This window comes from Copadichromis virginalis, linkage group LG18 (genome assembly GCF_057382275.1).
Source record: "Copadichromis virginalis isolate Kocher_CV1m ecotype Utaka linkage group LG18, C_Virginalis_male_GT1.1, whole genome shotgun sequence".
In the NCBI taxonomy this organism is placed as follows: Eukaryota; Metazoa; Chordata; class Actinopteri; order Cichliformes; family Cichlidae; genus Copadichromis; species Copadichromis virginalis.
This window is the reverse complement of record NC_140635.1, coordinates 28,221,758-28,243,408: the sequence shown is the minus strand read 5'-3', so window position 1 is coordinate 28,243,408 and position 21,651 is coordinate 28,221,758. Positions and strand designations below refer to the sequence as shown.

The 21,651-nt window shown below is 42.5% G+C and overlaps 1 protein-coding gene across 1 annotated transcript in view; it reads right to left on the bottom strand.

Annotated features, from left to right (window-relative positions):
* Window positions 1-21,651, bottom strand: part of LOC146688165 (vertebrate ancient opsin-like) — a 91,872-nt gene that overhangs the window by 6,393 nt on the left and 63,828 nt on the right. Inside the window, exon 3 of the mRNA XM_085439995.1 lies at window positions 19,820-20,053. Within this exon, the coding sequence (XP_085296121.1) occupies window positions 19,820-20,053 (234 nt within the window). The remainder of the gene's footprint in view (window positions 1-19,819; window positions 20,054-21,651) is intronic.

Genomic DNA, 21,651 nt, shown 5'->3' with positions numbered 1-21,651 from the left:
GTTCTTAATGCTGCAGAGTCAGCTTTGGATAAACATAACAACCCTCTGGAGACGAGAAATTGAGGACCTGTGGTGTCGCTCGGTCTCTGTATAACAAAATAGGCTGTAAGGGAAGAGGACGCTGACTCTGTAACTCTGAACATGAATGGTGTTAAATTAATGAAGCAGAAAACAAAGCTAGGGTTCATGCTGCGTTCACTGGGCTATTGGTAAGCTACTGCACTTTAGTTCCAGAAAAAGGCTGACTCTAGGCTGAGACCTGCCCTGCAGATCTACAAACAGAGGTGATCCCCTACTGTGTGCTGCTACAGAAAAACAAGGACTTCAGGCATAGCAGAACACACCCGAGCCCTCCTTGTACCAGGAAAATTACAGTCCCACTGCTGGAGAAATGATGGCTGGTCTTTAGCATTAGGAAGGGGTACAATTATGTACTCATCATGTAGGTGCAAGGCTAGTAAAGAAACAAAACAATCATTGGGGAAATGCTGCAAAAACTCCCAACAAACTCTGACATGGTGACGACAGGGTTGTGTCCACCTGGTGGACCCTAATAACATACATTTATCACTTTTTTGGGCCTGCTTTAATCAGAAGTTTCTTCTATTTTGTGACAGAGATGTGTTTGATGTGAGCTGTGACAAAATGAAAATGTCTCTGAAGTGGTGGGAGGCAAAGATCTCAGCACCTTTGCCTCTTAATTTTGCAGCTCCTGCAGTACTCTGTTATTACCAGCTCCATTACTGCAACTTCACCGGAAAGGCAGTTTAGATGTTCAGCATCTTGTTTGTGAAGGCTATAAGCATCGTTGTTCTTATTCCACAAACCTAATATCCTAAATCCATATTTGATGATGTATATCATATATTCGCTGCCATACACTGCCCTAGAGTAGAAGACAGTAGGAGACAGTGGATTTATATCTTTAGTTTGAGAGGTAATGGAGTGTTACCTTTCTATATGAGTGTGAGAGATCCAGACTTGCACTATTGAAAACTGGAATTAACATGCTCATCAGATGTTTTATATGGTGGACGTTTTAGACATGTACTTCTATTCTTTCTTCTGCATAATGCCAGGAGGAGCCAGTCAGAAGACTTAAAGGCTTAATTTAGAGAGGGGAAGACCTTAAAGAAGAACTAAAACAGCTTGATTCAGACTGTGGATGAATTGTAGGATTGCACCAAGGCCTAATATGAGATAAATAAGGTTTATTTTGAACTCTAAATCACTTATATAGTAAAGTCACTTTAAAGGTTGTAACATGGGATGTAAAAACTTATAAGTTATTGAAAAATGTGATAATCCTAAGATTCCACAGATACATAAAACATTGAAACAGTGAAATATTTTTGCGGAGTGTTGTTCAGTCTAATTAATTAACAGATAGTCCTTGATTAGGACATTTGAAAGAACCTCTCAGTTCTTCATTCATTTCCCAGTAACTACTCAGAGTGGGAAATAATAACAAAAGTACTGTTTAACATAATCATGGATTTTGCACTGTTAGGTTCTGCACTATAGTGTCACTGCTCTTCACAGGTAAATGGGATGATTGCAGGGCTTCACCTGAGCTCACGCTTCGGAATTATCACCAGTACATTCCAGTGCTTCTCAGCATATTAGCTTAATGGGCAATGAAAGACACGCACTGTGCAAAAAGCTGGATGCATGATTGAAGTTGCAGAAGAGCTTTACAATATAAAAGCAATCATAACTGCATTTCTCTGTAATCAAAATAAAGACATAAAGCTTTTATTAAATCAGCTGGTCTCTAAACATCACTTGGTGGATCCAATCAAATAAGCAGGAAATAAATCAGCTATAACTTAAATGGATAAAAGCATTTTAATCTTATAGTTGATCATGGCCTCTTCATCAACAGTAACATCATGCAGTAAATTGTATTATCTGCAAGATGAATACAAAAATGAATAAAGATAAAGTTAGGTTAAGTACCTTTGGACCGAATTCTGTAAAACTAGCTTTAAACTAACAAACAGCAAACTGCCTTAAAGTAAACAGAACTCTTTTAACTGATAACATTATCTTTCTGAACCATTACTGGTCTACACTTCCACAAATACTGTATTCTCACAAGCACCAAGAGTCAGAATACATCACAGTTTGTGAAAAGAAAGGACAGGCTGTCTCCAAGGTACAGAGGGAAAGCATTGAAATGTATACACCTTCTGTCAGGATATAATAAATAGTCAGTGGACCTCTGGATACATTTTTAAATCCAAGAAACAGAACTGGAAGTCTCGAGATTGAGATTTCATGAAGATTTAGCTGTTTTATATCAATCTCTTAACAAAAAAAGAAAGAAAGAAAAATAAAGTGTTATCCAGCATAAACCTGGGTATTTCTTGCACATAGATGGATAGAAAGATTCTGAATAATTAAAGGCCTCAGCAGCAAGTTAAAAATGTAACAATGGATTCAAGGTATACAGGTTTATTTTCAATTCTATGCATTTCTATCCATGTCTGTAACATATTCTCAACACAACGGCTGGCATTAAACTCCAATTTAGTCCCCCTCCTGAGTTCGTGTTAATGTGGACTCTGAAGATGCCACTCTTGAGTAAACGTAGTATACTTAGTATACTTTCTGAGTTTCATGTATACTTATAGTCTACTACATTTTCTCATGGGTGCAAAATACAGTGAAACTTTTTCGCAGCATGTGCTTAGATTTAAGGCATCACAGCAGTGAAATCGCACATGTGGCATTTGGAAAGAGACAAAAAGGTCGAGTGTACACAGATAATTAGTTCAAAAGTCATTTATTGATTGAATTAGATTCACGACAGTAGCATGTTATGTGACCCAGACATGTGTTTGTGTAATTGAAAGCACGTGTACAGAATATCACAGATTGTATCTTGACCATTTTTTAACCACTGATCATTAGAGACCAAAAAATGGCTTCTGTTAAGTGTTATTTGTGGAGCCAAAACGCAATGGCTTATTCCACTAAACCTCTATTGCTGCTTAAAATGAAGAAAAAATAAACCACAATGGGAATTCTGGAATTCTGCACTTCTCCAGTACAATTAGCGCAGGTACCACAGTCTGTTTATTTATTTGTTTTGAAATTGATTTTAAATATTCTGCCCTTTGGTTGTTGGTACTTTCAAATAAGGGTGGATAATATATCAATATCATGTGACTCTCTTGTGAGACAGTCATTCTTATATGGATGCTCTAAAAAGATTCCCCTCACTAATCTGATTACTTTATGTCTCCTTATATATTTGCTTTTTCAAATGAGAGGACAGTGAATCAATGTTTACAACTATTTTACAGAAAAGAAGAAGAAATTCAGACACAGGGGAAACGGTGAAAGAATGAGCGAAAGCTTACTCAAGGGCGGCTAAGATGAACTGCCACAATAGTGTAACTCAATCATACACAGACACAACTGCCAATCAAAGCTTGGACACACCTTCTCATTTAATCGTTTTCCTTTACTTTCATGACTATTTTTACATTGTAGATTCTCACTGAGGGCATCAAAATTATGAATGAACACATATGTCGTAAACAAAAAAGTGTGAAATAAATCCAAATATGTTTTATATTTTAGATTCTTCAAAATGGCCACCCTTTGTTTTGATTACTGCGTTGCACACTCTTGGCATTCTCTCGATGACCTTCATGAGGTTGTCACTTGAGACGGTTTTCCAACAGTCTTGAAGGAGTTCCCAGAGATGCTGAGCACTTGTTGGCCCTTTTGCCAGCTCATCCCAAACCATCTTGATTGGGTTTAGGTCAGGTGACTGTGAGCCAGTTTCGTCGTAGTGCTTGATGGGTTTTGCAACTGCACATTACTATTGACTGACTGACCTTCAGTTCTTAAAGTAATGATGTACTGTCGTTTCTCTGGACTTAGCTGGTCAGTTCTTGCCATAATATGAATTCTAACAGTTGTCAAATAGTGCTGTCAGCTGTGTACCAAACTGACTTCTGCACAACACAACTGATGGTCTCAACCCCATTAAGAAGGCAAGAAATTCCACAAATGAACCCTGATAAGGCACACCTGTGAAGTGAAAACCATCTCAGGTGACCACGTCATGAAGCCCATTGATAGAAGGCCAAGGGTTTGTCAACAAAGCAAAGGGTGGCTACTTTGAGGAATCTAAAATATAAGACATATTTAGAGTTTTTTATCATTTTTTTCTTTGCTACATAATTCCACATATCTTGCTTCATCTATTTGATGCCTTCAGTTTGTATCTACAATGTAGAAAGTAGTAAAAATAAAGAAAAACCATTAAATGTGCAGTGGTGTGTCCAAACTAGACTGTATATATGTAGGTGTGTGTGTGGTATATATAAAACCACTCATATAAAATTAAAAAGTAGCTATTTTGTGTGGATAATAGAATAATATTAATATAAGAGAATAGAATAGAAACTTTATTTCAAATTAAATTCTAATTCTGAATGAATGGACACAACTTGAACATCTGTTTTGCAGAATACAAGCAGAGGAAAACAAAGTAAATGTAAAAGAAATATCTGTTTCCTGTTGCTTACATTGTAGATGTAGATGAGTGACTGTCTCCACTCACAGTCACGGGTTAAAGTGAGATTCAGCAGGTGTTGGAACCCCGAGACTGGTTGTAGTGGGGCAGCGTTGGGAGAAGAGTCACTCTGAAATATGTCACAATAATTTCTATTGCTCTAGTTTTAGTTAAATGGTGGCCATGTTAACGTGCATGATAACTGTTAAAAACCTCAATGTTGAAACTGGAGCTGACCTCTCTTCAGTGATGTTAACATTCACTCATGTCGATGTATTCAGCTGCTGAGTGCCGGCCTGTCAACAGAGGTGCTGTGTAAAGTTATGCTGCAGTCACACTAGAGAAAAGAGTTGGGGAAGACTGCTGTGCTACCGAAAGTCGGCACTTACATGCCACCAGTTTGCAATAACATCACAATTAACTGTGTGTTACGTTCTGTGAGGCTGTGGGAGTGTGTGGGTGGGGTGTTTGCCCACTCTCCCTGCCTCCACCCCTCTTGCCACTCCTACCCCTCTCTGTCTCTCTCACTCTCCTCTCTCCCCAGGACACAGCTGCTGCTGATTAGCCTCGTTTGCCACCTGACTCCAGTCAGCAATCATCCTCTGAGGCTATTTAAACTGGGGATGAGCTGTGAGCAGGGTGGCTTTTTCCTCGGTGGCTCTACGCGTTTCTGTGCTAGATTTTTGACAGACAGCCTCTTTCTGACCAGTGAGCAGACGGGCTTGTGGGCCCTGAGAGTGTCTCCCCGTGGTGGGGAGTAGGGTAGGAAGTGTGGGAAGTGCCTCCTTTTTTATTGTGTTTGTTTGGTAGTCTTCCTGCCTTTCGTGGCTGCGAGCGTTTTCTTTGTTTCTTTGGCGTTGTTGGTAAGACGGCGTTGCCGGCCCTTTAAGTTAATGTTAATGTCGTTTGTAATCCACCTGTACCATTTCGTAATAAAGTTCTATTAATACAGAACAACTCTGTCTGTTTTCCTTTTCATTCTGATTCTGGACTCATTTGTTACTGATCCCCTCTCTCACATGCCTAGACCCCTTCGGGGGGAACGTAACAATGTGGGGGCTCGTCCGGGATATGAATTGAAGGAACAACAATTGAGTTTTAGTGAGTTGTTTGCCGGTGGCTTGTTTAGTTGTATGGTATCTGCTGCGCTCTCTCTCCAGTTAGCAAAGGGGAGTGTCTAGCTGAGCGTAAGCTCCTCCTTCAGGCACTCATTTTTTATTTTTCCTTTATTATTTTCGGAGTAATCCCGGGTGGGGATTAGTTCCCTGTCGGGGGTAGGCTTGTCGGTGCTTTGTGCACTTGATGCTTAGCCTTTAAAGTTGCCTCGAGCCTGGTACACTCCAGAAGCTAACTAGGCTAAGATTTTAGTAGGCAGGTCTGGGGAGAGGGTCGGCGGTACTTTTATTTATTGGTTAACCTCTGGCCACACTTTTTCCGCCTGTTTTCTCATTTGTGTATTGGAGGTGGTGCTTCTTTGTTGTTATTGTTAGCCTCAGGTAGTTTTTTGTTTTTAGAGTTGATGGCTACCTTTGATATTGCCATGTTTAATAAAAACCCCTCGCTTGTCCAACTGGACGCCTGTAGGAAGAGGGATTTGCATGAGGTGGCATCAGGTTATAGCATTTCTGTTTCCACAGCTCTGCGTAAGGCTGAGCTGAAAGCTGCTCTTGTGGCTGGCTTGGTGGAGAAAGGGATAGTGGCCTTGCCAGTATCTGCCAGTCCACTTGAGCATGGTGCAGCGTCTCAGCCTGTTCCGCAGGCGTCAGCTCAAGCTGTAGGTCCATTGGTGTCGACACCTGTTGGTCAGGGGCTGCCTGTGGACAAACCCATGACATTGCCTCGCTTCGAACCCCTCTCCATTGAATCAAGTGAAGGCTCGAAGCAGGATGCTAAGCTCCGTGTACGCCTGGCTCGTCTCCAGTTAGAGAAGGAGGACCGTGAGAGGGAGTTCCAGCTAAAGAAAGAGCTGGAGCTTAGGCGTTTAGACGCAGAGCTTGCTAGAGCCAGAGAGGTCGAATTGAGGAAGGTGGAGGTGGAGGCAGAGACAGCTGTGAGGTTGCGACAGCTGGAACTCCGGCAGGTTTCCCTTCCTCCGACCGCCTCCATTCGTCAGGCGGACACCCCGTTTGACGTAGGGAAAAACAGTCGTCTGGTTCCGATGTTCCGTGACACTGAGGTCGACAGCTACTTCGAGTCGTTTGAACGAATAGCCACAGCCTTGCACTGGCCACGGGATTCATGGGCCATTTTGCTCCAATGTAAGCTGGCGGGTAAGGCTCAAGAAGTTTGTTCCTCGTTGTCAGCTGAGGACAGCTTGGACTATGACAAGCTGAAAAGGGCTATCCTGCTGGCCTATGAGCTGGTCCCAGAAGCCTATAGGCAGCGTTTCCGGGGGTTGAGAAGAGGTCAGGGTCAGTCCTATCTTGATTTCGCCAGGGAAAAAGGTGTTCTTTTCGATCGGTGGTGTGCGGCCTGCAAAGCCACTGACCTGGCTTCGATCCGGGAACTAATGCTCATAGAGGAATTTAAGAACTGCATTGCTGAGCGCATCGCGGTATATATTAATGAACAGAAGGTTTCCTCGCTACAGCAGGCTGCGACGCTGGCTGATGAGTTCGCGCTCGTCCATAAAACCAGTGTCGGTAGGTGTGACCGGCGCGATGCCCCAGTGAAGGCTAGCGAGGTGCCAGTTGCACAGCACCCAAAGAGTGAGGTACTTGTGTTTCGTCCCAAGGCAGACCGAAAGTGTTTTTTCTGTTTTAAGTCTGGCCACCTGATCGCAGATTGTGAAGCTTACAGACGGAAACAATCAGTCTCGTCTTCACGTAAACCAAAAGGGGTTGGGCTGATTAAAACCATGCCTCCTGTCAGTAGGCCCCCTTCCCCTGAGACCCCGGATGAGTGTTTTAAGCCTTTCATTTTTAAGGGGATAGTTTCGCTTTCTGGTAGGACCGAGGATAAGCGTGAAGTGACCATTCTGCGTGATACTGGTGGCTCACAGTCCCTCATACTAGCTAGTGTGCTTGAATTTAATGAGAAGTCTGACTGTGACTCTAGCATCATTGTAAGAGGTGTTGGGATGAGTTTTGTGCCTGCTCCCCTCCATCGTATCTGGGTACAGAGTGAGCTGGTGAGTGGTTTCTTCTCAGTGGGTGTGCGGCCTTCTCTCCCGATTAATGGGGTGGATTTTATAATGGGAAATGATATCGCGGGTGGGAAAGTTTACCCTACCCCTGAGGTGACCAACAATCCTGTTATAGAGCCTGTGTTAGATGCCCTCAGCCTGCAGCACCCGGATGTGTTCCCGGTGAGCGTTCTGACTCGTTCACGTGCCCAGCAACAAGGTGGGGGGGTTGATTTGTCAGATTCAGTGATCGGCTCTATTCTAGAGAAGGATGTGATGCCCTGCACCGATGAGGGAGATAATGGAGCCTTAGAGTTAGCTCACAGTGTGGTTGAGCCAGCTCCTGTGTCTGGAGCTCCTTTTCTGCTCACCCGGGAAGCACTTGTGAAGGCTCAGAAAGAAGACCCTTCATTAGTTCAGTGTTTTACCGCAGCAGCTCAGGATAAGGGAGGTGAGGGGAGCAAACGGCAGACATTTTTCGTCTGGGAAGGTTTATTGATGCGCAAGTGGACCCCAAGGCCTGGAGAAGACTGGAGCGTAGTGCGGCAGTTGGTGGTTCCGACCAGTCTGCGGTGGCATGTGCTGCAGTTAGCACATGATCACGCATGGTCAGGTCATTTGGGTGTCACTAAAACATATGACCGTATACTGCAGCATTTCTTTTGGCCGGCAATGAAAGCAGATGTAGTGCAGTTTTGTAACACCTGTCACACTTGCCAGCTTGTGGGTAAACCGAACCAGGCGGTGCCCCCCGCCCCCCTACGTCCTATCCCTGCTGTCGGTGAACCTTTTGAGCATATCCTGGTAGACTGTGTTGGCCCCTTACCAAAGACGCGGGCAGGGAATCAGTTCTTGTTAACCATAATGTGTGTGTCCACTCGATACCCAGAGGCGATTCCTCTGCGGAAAATCACGACAGCAAGCATTACCAAAGCACTAGTCAAATTCTTTACCACCTTTGGCCTCCCGAAAACCGTGCAGACAGATCAGGGTACCAATTTCATGTCCAGGGATTTTAATCGGACTCTACGGTCCCTTGGAGTTTCTCATTCTGTGTCTAGTGCTTACCACCCAGAGTCACAAGGTGCACTGGAGCGGTGGCATCAAACTCTCAAGGCGATGTTGAGTAAGTATTGCCACGACACCGGAAAAAGCTGGGATGACGGGGTCCCGTTTGTATTGTTCGCTATACGTGATGTGAAGCAGGAGTCTTTGGGGTTCAGCCCAGCTACCCTGGTGTTTGGACACGACGTGCGGGGTCCGCTAAAGGTGCTGAAGGAGAGTTTTCTCAGTGGTTGTGTGCCTAAAACTACTGTGATGGAGTTTGTAAAAACATGCAAGGACAGGTGGCAACGGGCTACTTTGTTAGCAAAAGAGGCTCTCTGTGTATCCCAGGCAAACATGAAAAAACGATGTGATCAAAAAGCAGTGGAAAGACAGTTCCAGCCTGGGGACAAAGTTCTTGTGTTGTTGCCCGTGCCCAGTTCTGCCCTCATGGCTCGTTTCTCAGGCCCCTATGTGATAGTGAAAAAAGTGTCTGACACCAACTATATTCTCAACACCCCAGAACGCAGAAGGAAGACTCGCCTATGCCATGTCAACATGTTGAAACCATACCATACCAGAGACACCAGCATGACAGAATCATCAGACACTGCTGGGACGGCTGTCCCCGGTTCAGTCCCTGTTGCCCTGCTAAGTGTTGAAGTTAAGGGTGATGATGATCTGGGTACCCTTTCTGAGGGACAGCAATGTGGGCGGTTGTCAAATTCTGTTTTTTTAGCTAAGGCCGAGGCCAACCTATCTCACCTTCCTCCGTCCCAGTGTAAAGAGGTACTTGACTTGCTGCACTCCTACCTGTCTCTTTTTAGTGACGTACCCTCGCGTACCCACGTTTGTGAGCATGACATTGACGTTGGAGACGCAGTCCCAATCAAGCAGCATGCATATCGTTGCCCCTTCGCCAAACGTGAGGTCATGAAAGAAGAAGTTGAGTACTTAGTAGAAAACGGCTTGGCACAACCTAGTTGTAGCCCCTGGAGCTCCCCATGTCTACTAACACCTAAGTCTGATGGCACACCCCGTTTCTGCACAGATTATCGGAAGGTAAACGCTGTAACGGTCTCTGACTCTTTTCCGCTTCCTCGTATGGAAGACTGCATTGACAGCATCGGCCCTGCCAAATTCATCACCAAACTCGATCTCCTTAAAGGCTACTGGCAGGTGCCTCTCACTCCCAGAGCTTCAGAGATTTCTGCATTTGTCACCCCTGACCACTTCATGCAATACACAGTAATGGCCTTTGGCATGAAAAATGCCCCAGCTACTTTTCAACGACTGATGCAGTTGGTGTTGGGAGATGTGCCCCAGTGCAATGTGTATCTAGATGACGTGGTGCTATACACAGACACATGGGCAGATCATATGTCCCTTCTGAGGACAGTGTTTCAGCGGCTAGCCGAGGCCTCGTTGACCCTCAATCTCGCTAAGTGTGAGTTTGGTAAGGCAACCGTCACTTACCTAGGTAAGCAGGTGGGGTTTGGGCAGGTCCGCCCAGTGGAGGCGAAGGTTGCTGCAATCCTGGACTACCCGAGTCCAGCCACCAGACGGGAACTAAGGCGGTTCCTAGGGATGACCGGATATTACCGGTGTTTCTGTAAGAACTTTTCTGTGGTCGTGACCCCGCTAACCAAACTGTGTAGCCCAAAGGTGCCTTTTGAATGGTCAGTTGAATGCCAGCATGCCTTTGAGTCGGCAAAATCTCTTCTGTGCAGCACCCCTGTATTGGCAGCTCCAAACTTCTCTCGCCCCTTTAAGCTAGAGGTCGATGCCAGTGCCACCGGAGCCGGGGCAGTCCTGCTGCAGGATGATGAGGAAGGTGTGTGCCATCCGGTCTGTTATTTCTCTGCAAAGTTCAAACCCCATCAACTGAACTACTCTACCATAGAGAAGGAAGCCTTAGCTCTGCTTCTAGCTCTGCAGCACTTTGAAGTGTATGTGGGCTCCAGCGCTTCCCCGGTGACCGTGTTCACAGACCACAACCCCCTTGTTTTTCTGAACCGGATGTACAATCACAACCAGCGACTGATGCGCTGGGCACTCCTGGCCCAGGATTACAATCTGATGATCATACACAAGAAAGGTACTGACAATATAGTGGCTGATGCACTCTCACGCAGCTCGCAATAGGTTGTTGTTGTTGTTGTTGTTTTGGTAGGGCTTCAATGTAAGGGGGGGGGGGAATGTTACGTTCTGTGAGGCTGTGGGAGTGTGTGGGTGGGGTGTTTGCCCACTCTCCCTGCCTCCACCCCTCTTGCCACTCCTACCCCTCTCTGTCTCTCTCACTCTCCTCTCTCCCCAGGACACAGCTGCTGCTGATTAGCCTCGTTTGCCACCTGACTCCAGTCAGCAATCATCCTCTGAGGCTATTTAAACTGGGGATGAGCTGTGAGCAGGGTGGCTTTTTCCTCGGTGGCTCTACGCGTTTCTGTGCTAGATTTTTGACAGACAGCCTCTTTCTGACCAGTGAGCAGACGGGCTTGTGGGCCCTGAGAGTGTCTCCCCGTGGTGGGGAGTAGGGTAGGAAGTGTGGGAAGTGCCTCCTTTTTTATTGTGTTTGTTTGGTAGTCTTCCTGCCTTTCGTGGCTGCGAGCGTTTTCTTTGTTTCTTTGGCGTTGTTGGTAAGACGGCGTTGCCGGCCCTTTAAGTTAATGTTAATGTCGTTTGTAATCCACCTGTACCATTTCGTAATAAAGTTCTATTAATACAGAACAACTCTGTCTGTTTTCCTTTTCATTCTGATTCTGGACTCATTTGTTACTGATCCCCTCTCTCACATGCCTAGACCCCTTCGGGGGGAACGTAACACTGTGATTAATCTCAAATCTGCAAATCCGTACCTTAGAGCTGGACTCGCCACCTGTGTGCAGAATTCACACATCAAGCATGATACCCTCAGCCATAGACTGGTCCACAGCTGAATGATTTAATAGCAAATAGAAAGTAGTTAATTTCATTAATAACCTGCATTCTTTTAAGAGCATTGCAAATTTGCAGCTCAAAAATGAGAATGCCAGTAACGCACTAACAAAATAACACAGTGAAAGTGCAGGTTTAATGCTGTGTTTCTCTCTGACAAGAGCATGGCAGTTTAGATAAAGATTCTGAAGGATGCTGAAGAAGAATCAATATGTTTATGATACAAGGGTGAACTTTTCTCTTAAGATTTACTGAGGAGTGTGTGTGGTTCTTACAACTGAGCAAAGAATGAAGGAGTGGATTTATCCAGAGTTGCTGTATTAAAAACTATTATTTCATGCAACCCTGAAAGCTTCATTTTGTAGCAGCTGACATGTGTGATGTGCAGAAGAAAACAAAACATTATATACTGTCAGACATTTGCAGCTCAGGTTTGTGTGGTTCAGTATTTGATGGAGCAGATCGTTTGCACCAATCAGCACAGACTGACTCTGATTAGAACATGTTGGCAGTCTGTCTGTATTTATAAACTAGATGGTGAATGTACTCCGTCTGTAAACCTTCACCAATCTGACTGAGATTGAGATTGGAGAGAGACAAGTTGCTTTCCACCAATCGCATTGTGACAAAAGTGGTCACCCGGGCTGAGGGTGCTGCATGCTCGTTGGTTGCCGTGACTACTTGCAATCTACCCCAGACAGCAAAAAACTGAATGACTCACCAACTAATGGCTTTTCTTCACCAGATGGAAATTGCCATCCTATTTATACTCTAGTGTGACTGAAGCCTACGTTGGATGAGGCACTGTTATATTAATAGGCTACCACTACATGTGAATATCTAGTCTGACAGTATTTTTTAATATTGTTACTTTGTGGAACTATCATGATAGCATTATACTGTGTGTTACTCAATGATTTTCACCACTATTTCCAACCAAATGTCTACTTTAGTTTGGAGAAACATCTCTAACTGCAGCACGTAGACGGCTGTTTTACTTAAAATCACAGTTTTGACATTTTGTGGGTTTCTTTTGGTTTGGAGACCAGATTCTATTCCTAAATTTGGTTTATAGTGTTTTGTGTTTCCATGTGTTCGTGATTTTTATTGTTATATTTTATTAATATTCTGACCCCTGTTACTAGTTTCCTATTTTATTATTTTTGTCTTTTATCTTTTGGTTAGTTATTGATGAACATAGGTTTATAAGTTCCGCTTTGTATTTCCTTCCTTTTCCCTCAGGCTCGTCTTTGTGCTAGTCTCCATGATTGTCTTTCTGTGTCAAGTTCATATATTTGAGTCCTTGTCTCCGCTTTAGTGTTTCCTGTTTTATTTTGCTAATCCTTGTCCTGTGTGTTTAGTGTTCAGTTTTAATTTTCCCAGTCTTGATTTCCCCCAGTGAGTTTTCCTGGTTTGTCTAATCTCCCTGATTACTGGGTGTGCGTTTATAGTTCTTGTCTCGCTGTGGCCTTTGGTTACGTCATCCTATTCAGTGGGAGTTCAGAATTCAGGGTCATGTAGCCTAGTGATGTGCGATACCACTGATTTCCTTTCCGATCCGATACCAAGTAATATTCAGGGTGGTATCGACGATACTGATCCGATACCGATACTTTGTACAAAAATGTATTTTATTTATTGTATCTCAAATTATAGCGTCATAATGATTACAGGGCATCAGATTACTTGTTCTTATCACTTAATAATGCAGGGTTCATCATATAGAAATAAAAAAACTGAAGTTGTGCCTATTTGAACACTTTGCCTGCCTGCAGCACTAAAGGACTCGTGAGAGACGTCTGTCTTGCCCTAGCAGCACCTGTCCCTGTCCTCCTACATCACTAATGTAGCCTTCAAATAGTTCCAGCAAGCGCTTAGTGGGCAGTTGGAATGTGTGTTCTTCTATATCTCTATGGCACATCTAGTACATTTTGCTAACTTTGACAACTATTGTGAGGCTCCACCATTCCTGTAAAAAATGGTCTAATGAAGTGAATGGAGATGACGCGACTCTTTCATTTAATAGTTCTGGTATCCCTTATATCCCTGCGAGCCTTACTATAATTGCATTCTTTGATGTGTTATGATTTACCTCTAGTGAAAGGTTGTTTTAAGTTACGAGTCTGCACTGGGGCCCTTATGGTGGCCCCTAGAGACAAAGCACGTACAAACTCCAAAATATGTACAAACTCCAAAACATAACGGAAGTGCTCCAGGACGCTAGGGGCAGTGTTGGGCTTCTCTCTAAGCCAACCACACTGACTGTTAGCTAACGTAGGATTTGACTCCACCATAAACTAAGCATTCATAGCAAAAAATCAAACAAACAACAGTTTGCACATTACCTTTCTTATAAAGCGTGGTTGTTCTATCCTTGCAGGTGTTTTCCGCCGGTATCCAACTCCATGTTTGCAACAAACTTGCCGTTTATTTTGCAAATTGAGCTCAACACTGCCCCTAGCGTCCTGGAGCACTTCCGTTCTGTTTTGGAGTTTGTACATCTCTAGCGGGCACCGTAGGCCCTCGCTCTTCCTTAAATACAACATTAAATAAGTAGTTTGTGTACTCCACCTGCTTCCGTTTAATCAACAATCTCCTGATTTAAAGCCCCTTACAGGTTGGCAAAGTTGCGAAGTGTTGTCTTTTAAGACTTTTTATTCTTCGACTTAAAAACATATCTCAAACTTTTTTACCACACTGTGACCTCATCTCATGAGAGCCTGTAATCATTTGACTCGTCATTGAACTTCTCACGCACACTATGTCTCAAAACCTTGCTGGGCATGAACAGATGCTGAGGAGAAGAAGAGCAAAATGCCCCAGGACATAACCAAAAAGATCTTTCACGCACTGCGTCTATAAGCAACATGTTTGTCCCTATTGTCAGTATTTCAGTAACCTTTAGGTCATCGGAGAGTGAAAGCTAGCAAGGAGATGTAAAGAAACAAGATGATCAGCACCTCTCTGTAATGTTGATGCACACTCCCCACTTCCCTCAGCTGTCCAAACACCACACTGATGAGGGCTAGAAGGACGGGAGAGAGAAAGATGGAGACAACAAACAAATGCTAAAGTATGAAGTAAATTAGGGCACAGAGGCATCAAGGTTGAGGTCAGGAGAAAGGTGAAGATAATGACAGATAACTAAATAAAGCATGACAGGGAGATTGAAGGAACAAGATGCACTGACAGAATATTTCAGAGAGAAAGGGCTGCAGAGAATTTATGAAGAGTCATCTCAGACTGGTTAGAGCAGGTGTGGATGATGATGAACCCTGTGAACTGAGCGGATATTATATGGAAAGAGGAGCTCAACTTTCTCTTAAAAACATCAGACTTTGTCTTGGGTTTAATGTTATTCAGTTTTGCTGTGACTGTACATGAGAGTAGTTTTTTCCTAAAGGACAGATCTTTATTGTCTGTGTTTGTAAAGGTCCAGCACATTCCAAAAATATGTGGCATTTGTATTGAATGACATTCTTATTGGAGGATTAGATGGAAAATGGATAGACCCAAATAGATAGATTTTAACTGAATTCTCTGTATGACATACATCAAAACATTTGCAGTGCTCTCTCCACAGTTTCAGAAGAGTTAAACTGCAGTCAGTCATTCTTCTACATTACAGAAGACAGTCTCGTAGTTTAAGGGACTTGTATGAGGTGAGTGAATGTCAGGAAGCTTCTTCGATAGCCATCAGCAGATACCTTCTGCTTCATTTGACATTTGCTTGACTTAATCCAGGAAACTCCCCAGTGCTATGAATTACAATGCAGACCATAGATTGTATTAAAAAATCAGAGGGTTGGAGCTGGAAAAACAATGATTCATTCACATAAGAACTTGTGAATAGAATGATATTTGGGAAAACATTTTTGGCACATCACCAATTCAGCAGAGGCTGATCTTGGTTTATATTGTAAATCAGTCATATCCTCACTCTGAGGTGAAAAGGTAGGAACATTTTAGATTTCCTGCAAATTCAATTTTTTGTGATGTAGAGCGTCACTGAATGAATTCTTCCCAGGAGATCAGCAAAATATTCATAACCAGGAAACAAACCTCTACAGTTGTTTTGAATTTTGAGCCTAGTTGGTCCTTGTTGTCTTTCTTGATTGTTTTAAAATTAACATCAAGAAGTGTGACTTGGTACTTATGGGGCTGGACTGAGGCAATAACACCATTACACATATAATTTACCCTAACATACATGCATGTTCTCCCTGTGTTTGTGTGGGTTCTCTCTGGGTACTCTGGCTTCCTCCCACAGTCCAAAGACATGCTGTTAGTGGGGTTAGGTTAATTGGAAACTCTAAATTTCCCATAGTGAGTGATTGTGAGTGCGAATGGTTGTTTGTGTCTATGATTAGCCCTGCGACAGACTGCCGACCTGGCCAGGGTGTACCCTGCCTCTCGCCCTCAGACAGCTGGGATAGGCTCCAGCGCCCCCCGTGACCCTGAAAAGGATAAGCGGAAGCGAATGGGTGGATGGATGCATGCAATCCCTGTCTACAATGACAAGGTTAGGTCTTTACACAACTTATTGTTGGATTAAGAGATGAGGTAAGGACTTCAAAGACTGCAATGATCTATTAGTTGTTTCAGTCACCATCTTTTCAGTTTTTCATGTTTAACATTGAAAATGTATGTATTTTCTCTTTGCATTAAAGCGCTGTAACATGTACAAGATGCTACACAAGTGACAGTTCCTGTATATCTTTATTTTGTTTTAGTATATTTTTCCAAGTACACAGTCTGGTGTCATTAGTTCACTTTTTAAAAATGCCTAGTTTTTATTTTTATGTCAGTCAAATAAAATCATACTCAGGTTTTAGTTTTGAAAACGTGACAATTGTGACAATATACAGATATTTTTGGATTGGTCTATATATAAAGCAGTGTATTCACGAGTATTCACAAGTTTATTTTCAAGTAGTGATTAAAAAATAAACAGATGATTAAACTTACCCATAATCCCTGTTTTTTAAACCCCGGGGGGTCTCGGCTGTGAGCAGAGCTGATCGTTGACAGGACAAACCAGCTGATCCTTGTATCTGTACAGCATTTTTAGTCTTCAACTCGCCTCAACTCACAGTTTCCATAGTAATGGGCTGGGAGGAATTGAAGACTGAAAATGACATACAGGACATTTGGTTTCATTCTCTCCCACTGGCTCCCTCCCAGGGGAAGTTGAAGTTGATGACGTGTCGGCTAAAATGTCCCTGTAAGGTCAGTTAGCTGTGGCGGTGGCCTCAGCATCTGATGTAACATGTAAGGAGAAGCATGCAGTATCTCCAGATGACAGCAGCATATTGAGTTTGTATGCTTTTTCAGTAGATTTCCAACTCCACAGTAAAATAAGTCTTGGCAGTAACACAGTAACTTTCCAGTAAGGAAAGTTTAAGCCTGAGAAAAAGTATTGCACTTTGAAAGGCTCTCCAATATACTGCACTGCATATAATTCTTTGTATAGTACATCTCAGGATCTACTGCACATAGATATCCTGAGAGGGCTAAAGCCTTACATAGCATAATGCTTTTCATTGAGAAAGAAAAATAAGTTTTATCAGTCTGCTTCAGTGAGACAGTCTCGCTTATCTTCTCCTATTTATGCTCACGATGATGAACTATGTTTCAGAAACGAACAAAACATCTTAAATCTTGAGTTTAAATGTATTGTTTGCACAGAGAGCTTGAGTTGAGAGAGAACCCTGATAAGGAAGGTGGAGAATAAAGTAAACTTGAAATTTAGAGTTAACTTTGGGAGCACAGTAAAAATATAACTAATGTGAGGTGAATAAAAATACGAGGCATTCTGGCGTATCTATTCGTGTGGATGTTACTTTGACATGACCGCTCACCTAACGGGGGAAATTAGGGAGAGACCACAAATGCAAAAATGCACCAGTGATTGTGGAAAGTATTGTTCCATAGCTGGTAGTTTGTTGTAGTTTGCCTCTGTACACCACCACAGTGGATTGTCAAACAATCCAAATGTTCTTTGGTAAGAAGACTGCCAGGTTTAACTCTAAAACTACAAAAATGTTAGTCTTTTAAAAATATAGCTAGTAATTAATTATTTGATTTAAAACCCCCTGTACTGGTATGCAGAGGCAAAACTACAAAAAGTTTTCATAAATAGTCCAACTATTTATGGAACTAACCCTGCCATTAATGTACACATTAAAACAGCTCTGTCAGAATCAGCTAATTTCAGTATTGACTCATGTAATCTACCAAGAGCAACACAAATCAATCTGTCAGTGTCCAATTTATTAAAATGAGGTAAAACTAAATTGTTATTTAGATTAACCAACACTATGAACAAGTGAGCCATCGCGATGCTTTGGAATGTCTCTATAGCTCTATGCCTCAACCATTTATACAACCAATGAATTAAACATTTAAAACTTGAGTGTGATTTTAGCACAAACAATAGAACACACCAGCAAACAAGGCCAAGCCAAGCACCCAGAAATGATCAGCTGACAAAAACATCCCCACCAGTCACATTCGTCGGGGTAAACTGTGTCAGTATTGGTTCCTACTGGTCAAAAGGTTTCACTTAAGGAAGAAGAATCTAAGATCCAGTTCAACTATTGCACTGGGCTCTGAGCTCGGTCATGCCCGGGATGACACTGCTCGATAAAAAAGTAGTACTGCATCACTCAACAATAACATAAGCGTTTACTGTTGGTCTGTGGGTTTAATTAAATAACACAAAACAACAACAGCTGCATGACAAATGTGAAACTACTTTTAAGGTTTACTTTGATTATTTATTTGGATGTAAACTTCTTTGTGTGCCATAGTATTTAATCATTGAATATGTACAGCTAGTTTATAATCAGAAGAGATTCTCTGAATGTTGGGCCACTGACACACGGAAAACAAACATTTCTGATCTTTGGTTCTCTTCTCAGTCCTCAGTGTCTTCTGTCTTTCATCCTTTCCCCCTATGTCTTTGGCCCTCCAGTCAAAAAGTACGAGCAGAGCCCACGCTGACGCCGGCAAAGTTTCTGTATTCCTGTCAGTTCCTGACAGATGAATAGTTATGAGTTTTGCTCTCCTGCTTCCACTTAAATTTGGCAAATGTACTGTATGTGACCACAACTGTAACGGTCCTGAATGCTTCTCAACAGTTTTTATACTCTCAGTAATCGGATCCTAAATAAAACAAAATAAAATAAAAACAAACACATTTAGGTTAGAATATATTTCCCAATTTTCTTTTGTTCTTTGGAGTGATGCCATTAGAACTAAGTGATTTTCTATAATTTCACACACCACTGATCGCTGACAGTTTATTTATTGTTTTGGTCAAAACAAAATTTTTCATATTGCATCAAAAAGTTGACAAAATCACACCAGAACAATCACACTGAAGCAGACCAGCTCAGGTATTGACTGTTTAAAAATGTTATTTTGTTGGGTAGTCTCCATGCATTATGTACTTCTTGCTTTGCAAAAAGTAAGCCGGGATAGAAGAGGTTACAGCCGATTGGAACTTTAGCGCAGCACAAATAGAAAACACAGTAAAAGGAAATGAGCTATGAGGGTCATATGACACACTGTAGGCTCCTGAGGTGAGCTTTATTAATTCTTCTCACGGGCAACTTAACAGTAATTAAAGTATAAAAGCAAATAAGACCAAGACAGCAAGCTCCAAATAATTGCTCCCAGTTAACACCCAAAGGGTCTCATCATATTGCCTCACGTGAGCGTGGGCCAAGATTAAATGAGATCTTTTACAATTTTAATGACGAACACCTGATAAAACGGGTACTTGCACGACACTGCAAATACCCCCCTCTGACGTGACAAACAGACATGTAAGCACTCGGTTTTCATTAGCTCATCACAATGTCTATTATTTATTTAGACGTTATTTATTTAGACGAACAAGCCGAGTTGGCAGAGTTCGTCAAATATGTTAGAAAAAAAGGTAGATTCAAAGACCTTCTTATTCACCATGCACACACAAGTACATAATTTAGTTTATTCAGTGTCAAGAAGCCACTGACTCACCTGACAGGAATAGAAAACAAGGAGTAATTTCTATTATTTTAATCCACCTTGAAATAATCATTCGCCTCAGTGGGCAGGAAGACCTCCGGCTGCCACTTTTTGACAGCGAAATAGAAAAAGGTACTGACCCCAGCCTCAGCCCTCCCTCCTCTTACCTGTTTATTCATGAAGACGTAGATGACTGGGTTGATGACCGTGCTCGTTTTGGCAAGGACTGAGGGGATGATGCTCGCCTCCGGTGTGACCAGGCCCGGTGGGCCGAAGGTGGCCAGTAGGGCCATGATGCCATAAGGCAGCCAGCATATTAGGTAGCACATCACCATAATCACCACCATGAATAGCACGCGCTGCTCACGTTTCCTGCTCATCGACGCATTGATCCCGCTTACCTGGAGACAATGGGAGAAAAGACGTGGAAAAGAAAGACCTTAATAAGCCGGCGATTTCCTGTGATGAGACATTGTGGTCGGACATTTTCCCTCCTTTTGCTGTTGGAAGAGGAGGATTCTGGGGGATAAAATGCTCACTATATAGTCAATACATCTACTTCTGGGTTTCATTTTTGTAACATAAGCCTACATTCCCATCTGTAATAACATTACACTCAGCAAGTTAAAGCAATTGATTGACATTTTGGGAAAATTAACTTACCAGTGTCTTTACGTAGAGTTAAATTAGAAGGTCAGTACTATTCTTAGGCCTCTTTGTTAATATAATTATAGCCAGCAGTCCCTGAGATAAGTTTAACTGAACTTATGTAGCAGAGAGTCCCTTTGCTGGGAGCTGCACAGTTGTCTGCTTAATAATAAACCAAGTGCATCATTCTTATAAGTGAGCATAAGAAGTTCTGGGAGGCATATTCTGTTTTTTCTTTGGACTGCCTTGGTTTGTATCCTGGGGATAGTCTGAGTTTCTGCAAAAGGTCAATCAGCACATGTCCCAAAAATGTCAAATTGTAATATGTAAACACTACTAAAACTGACAGATAACTTTGAGTTAATTAGTAATTTCTGTGCAAAGATAAATGAAAGTGTTGACTACATTTACGACTACATCTTTATGACCTGATGAAAGTCTTTGATAGAAATCTTGCATATTTCTCAGATTTCAGAAAGTTCATTGGTGAGACATTAACTGAAAATTATAAAAATAAATAAATGAAATACAAAGAAGAATCAAGTTTGAATAAACTGAAGTTTTTTGTTTGTTAAAATATCAAAGTATCAGGTTGAATCTAGCAAGTATAATGCATCCTCCCGCACGGACATGCACGCACTTGACAAGCATCTTCGTGCTCCCCAAACCCAAACTGTCGAGATTTGTTTTGCTACCCGATGGCCACATGTCTGCTGCTGTCACTCAGTTTCATGGCGGCGGAGACGCACTCTGACAGGGAGCCTCTTTTAAGAAAGACTCCAGCAGTGTTGGGATTTTTTTTTTGTTTTTTTGTTTTTACACACATACACACACTAGTGAAAAGAAAAAGATGATGTAAACATTCAAAACTTCCTGACCCCAGTGATCAGTCATCGTCGCCATTGTGACATCTGATCACTCTAATATCCTTTAACCCTCACTCCAGATTTGCAGCTATATTATTTTACTATGAATTTCATTGCTGCTGATTCTCAGTGTTTTATTCTTGGTGTACGGCCTGAACATGTTTATGTATGCTGTGAGGGTTTAAACAATATGGCGAAGCATGATTAGCATTATTCAGGCAGGCTGTCAACTCACAGTCTCGTGGACTCCCTGGGCCGCCGCTCATATGCCATTTGTATTCATATATACACATCAGTATAGAAGTACAGTATGCTTTCACCAGACAGGTGTGCTTATACATCTAATCAAGCCAAGCCAGTGACTGACAGTCTCGTTACCTTTACCCCCACGAGACGGCTGCAAATGTGCAAAGGGGAACTGTGTTCACACAAGCCTGTTTGGACCGTCTTCATCGAAAACACAATTTCCCTGAAAGAAAGGCTTT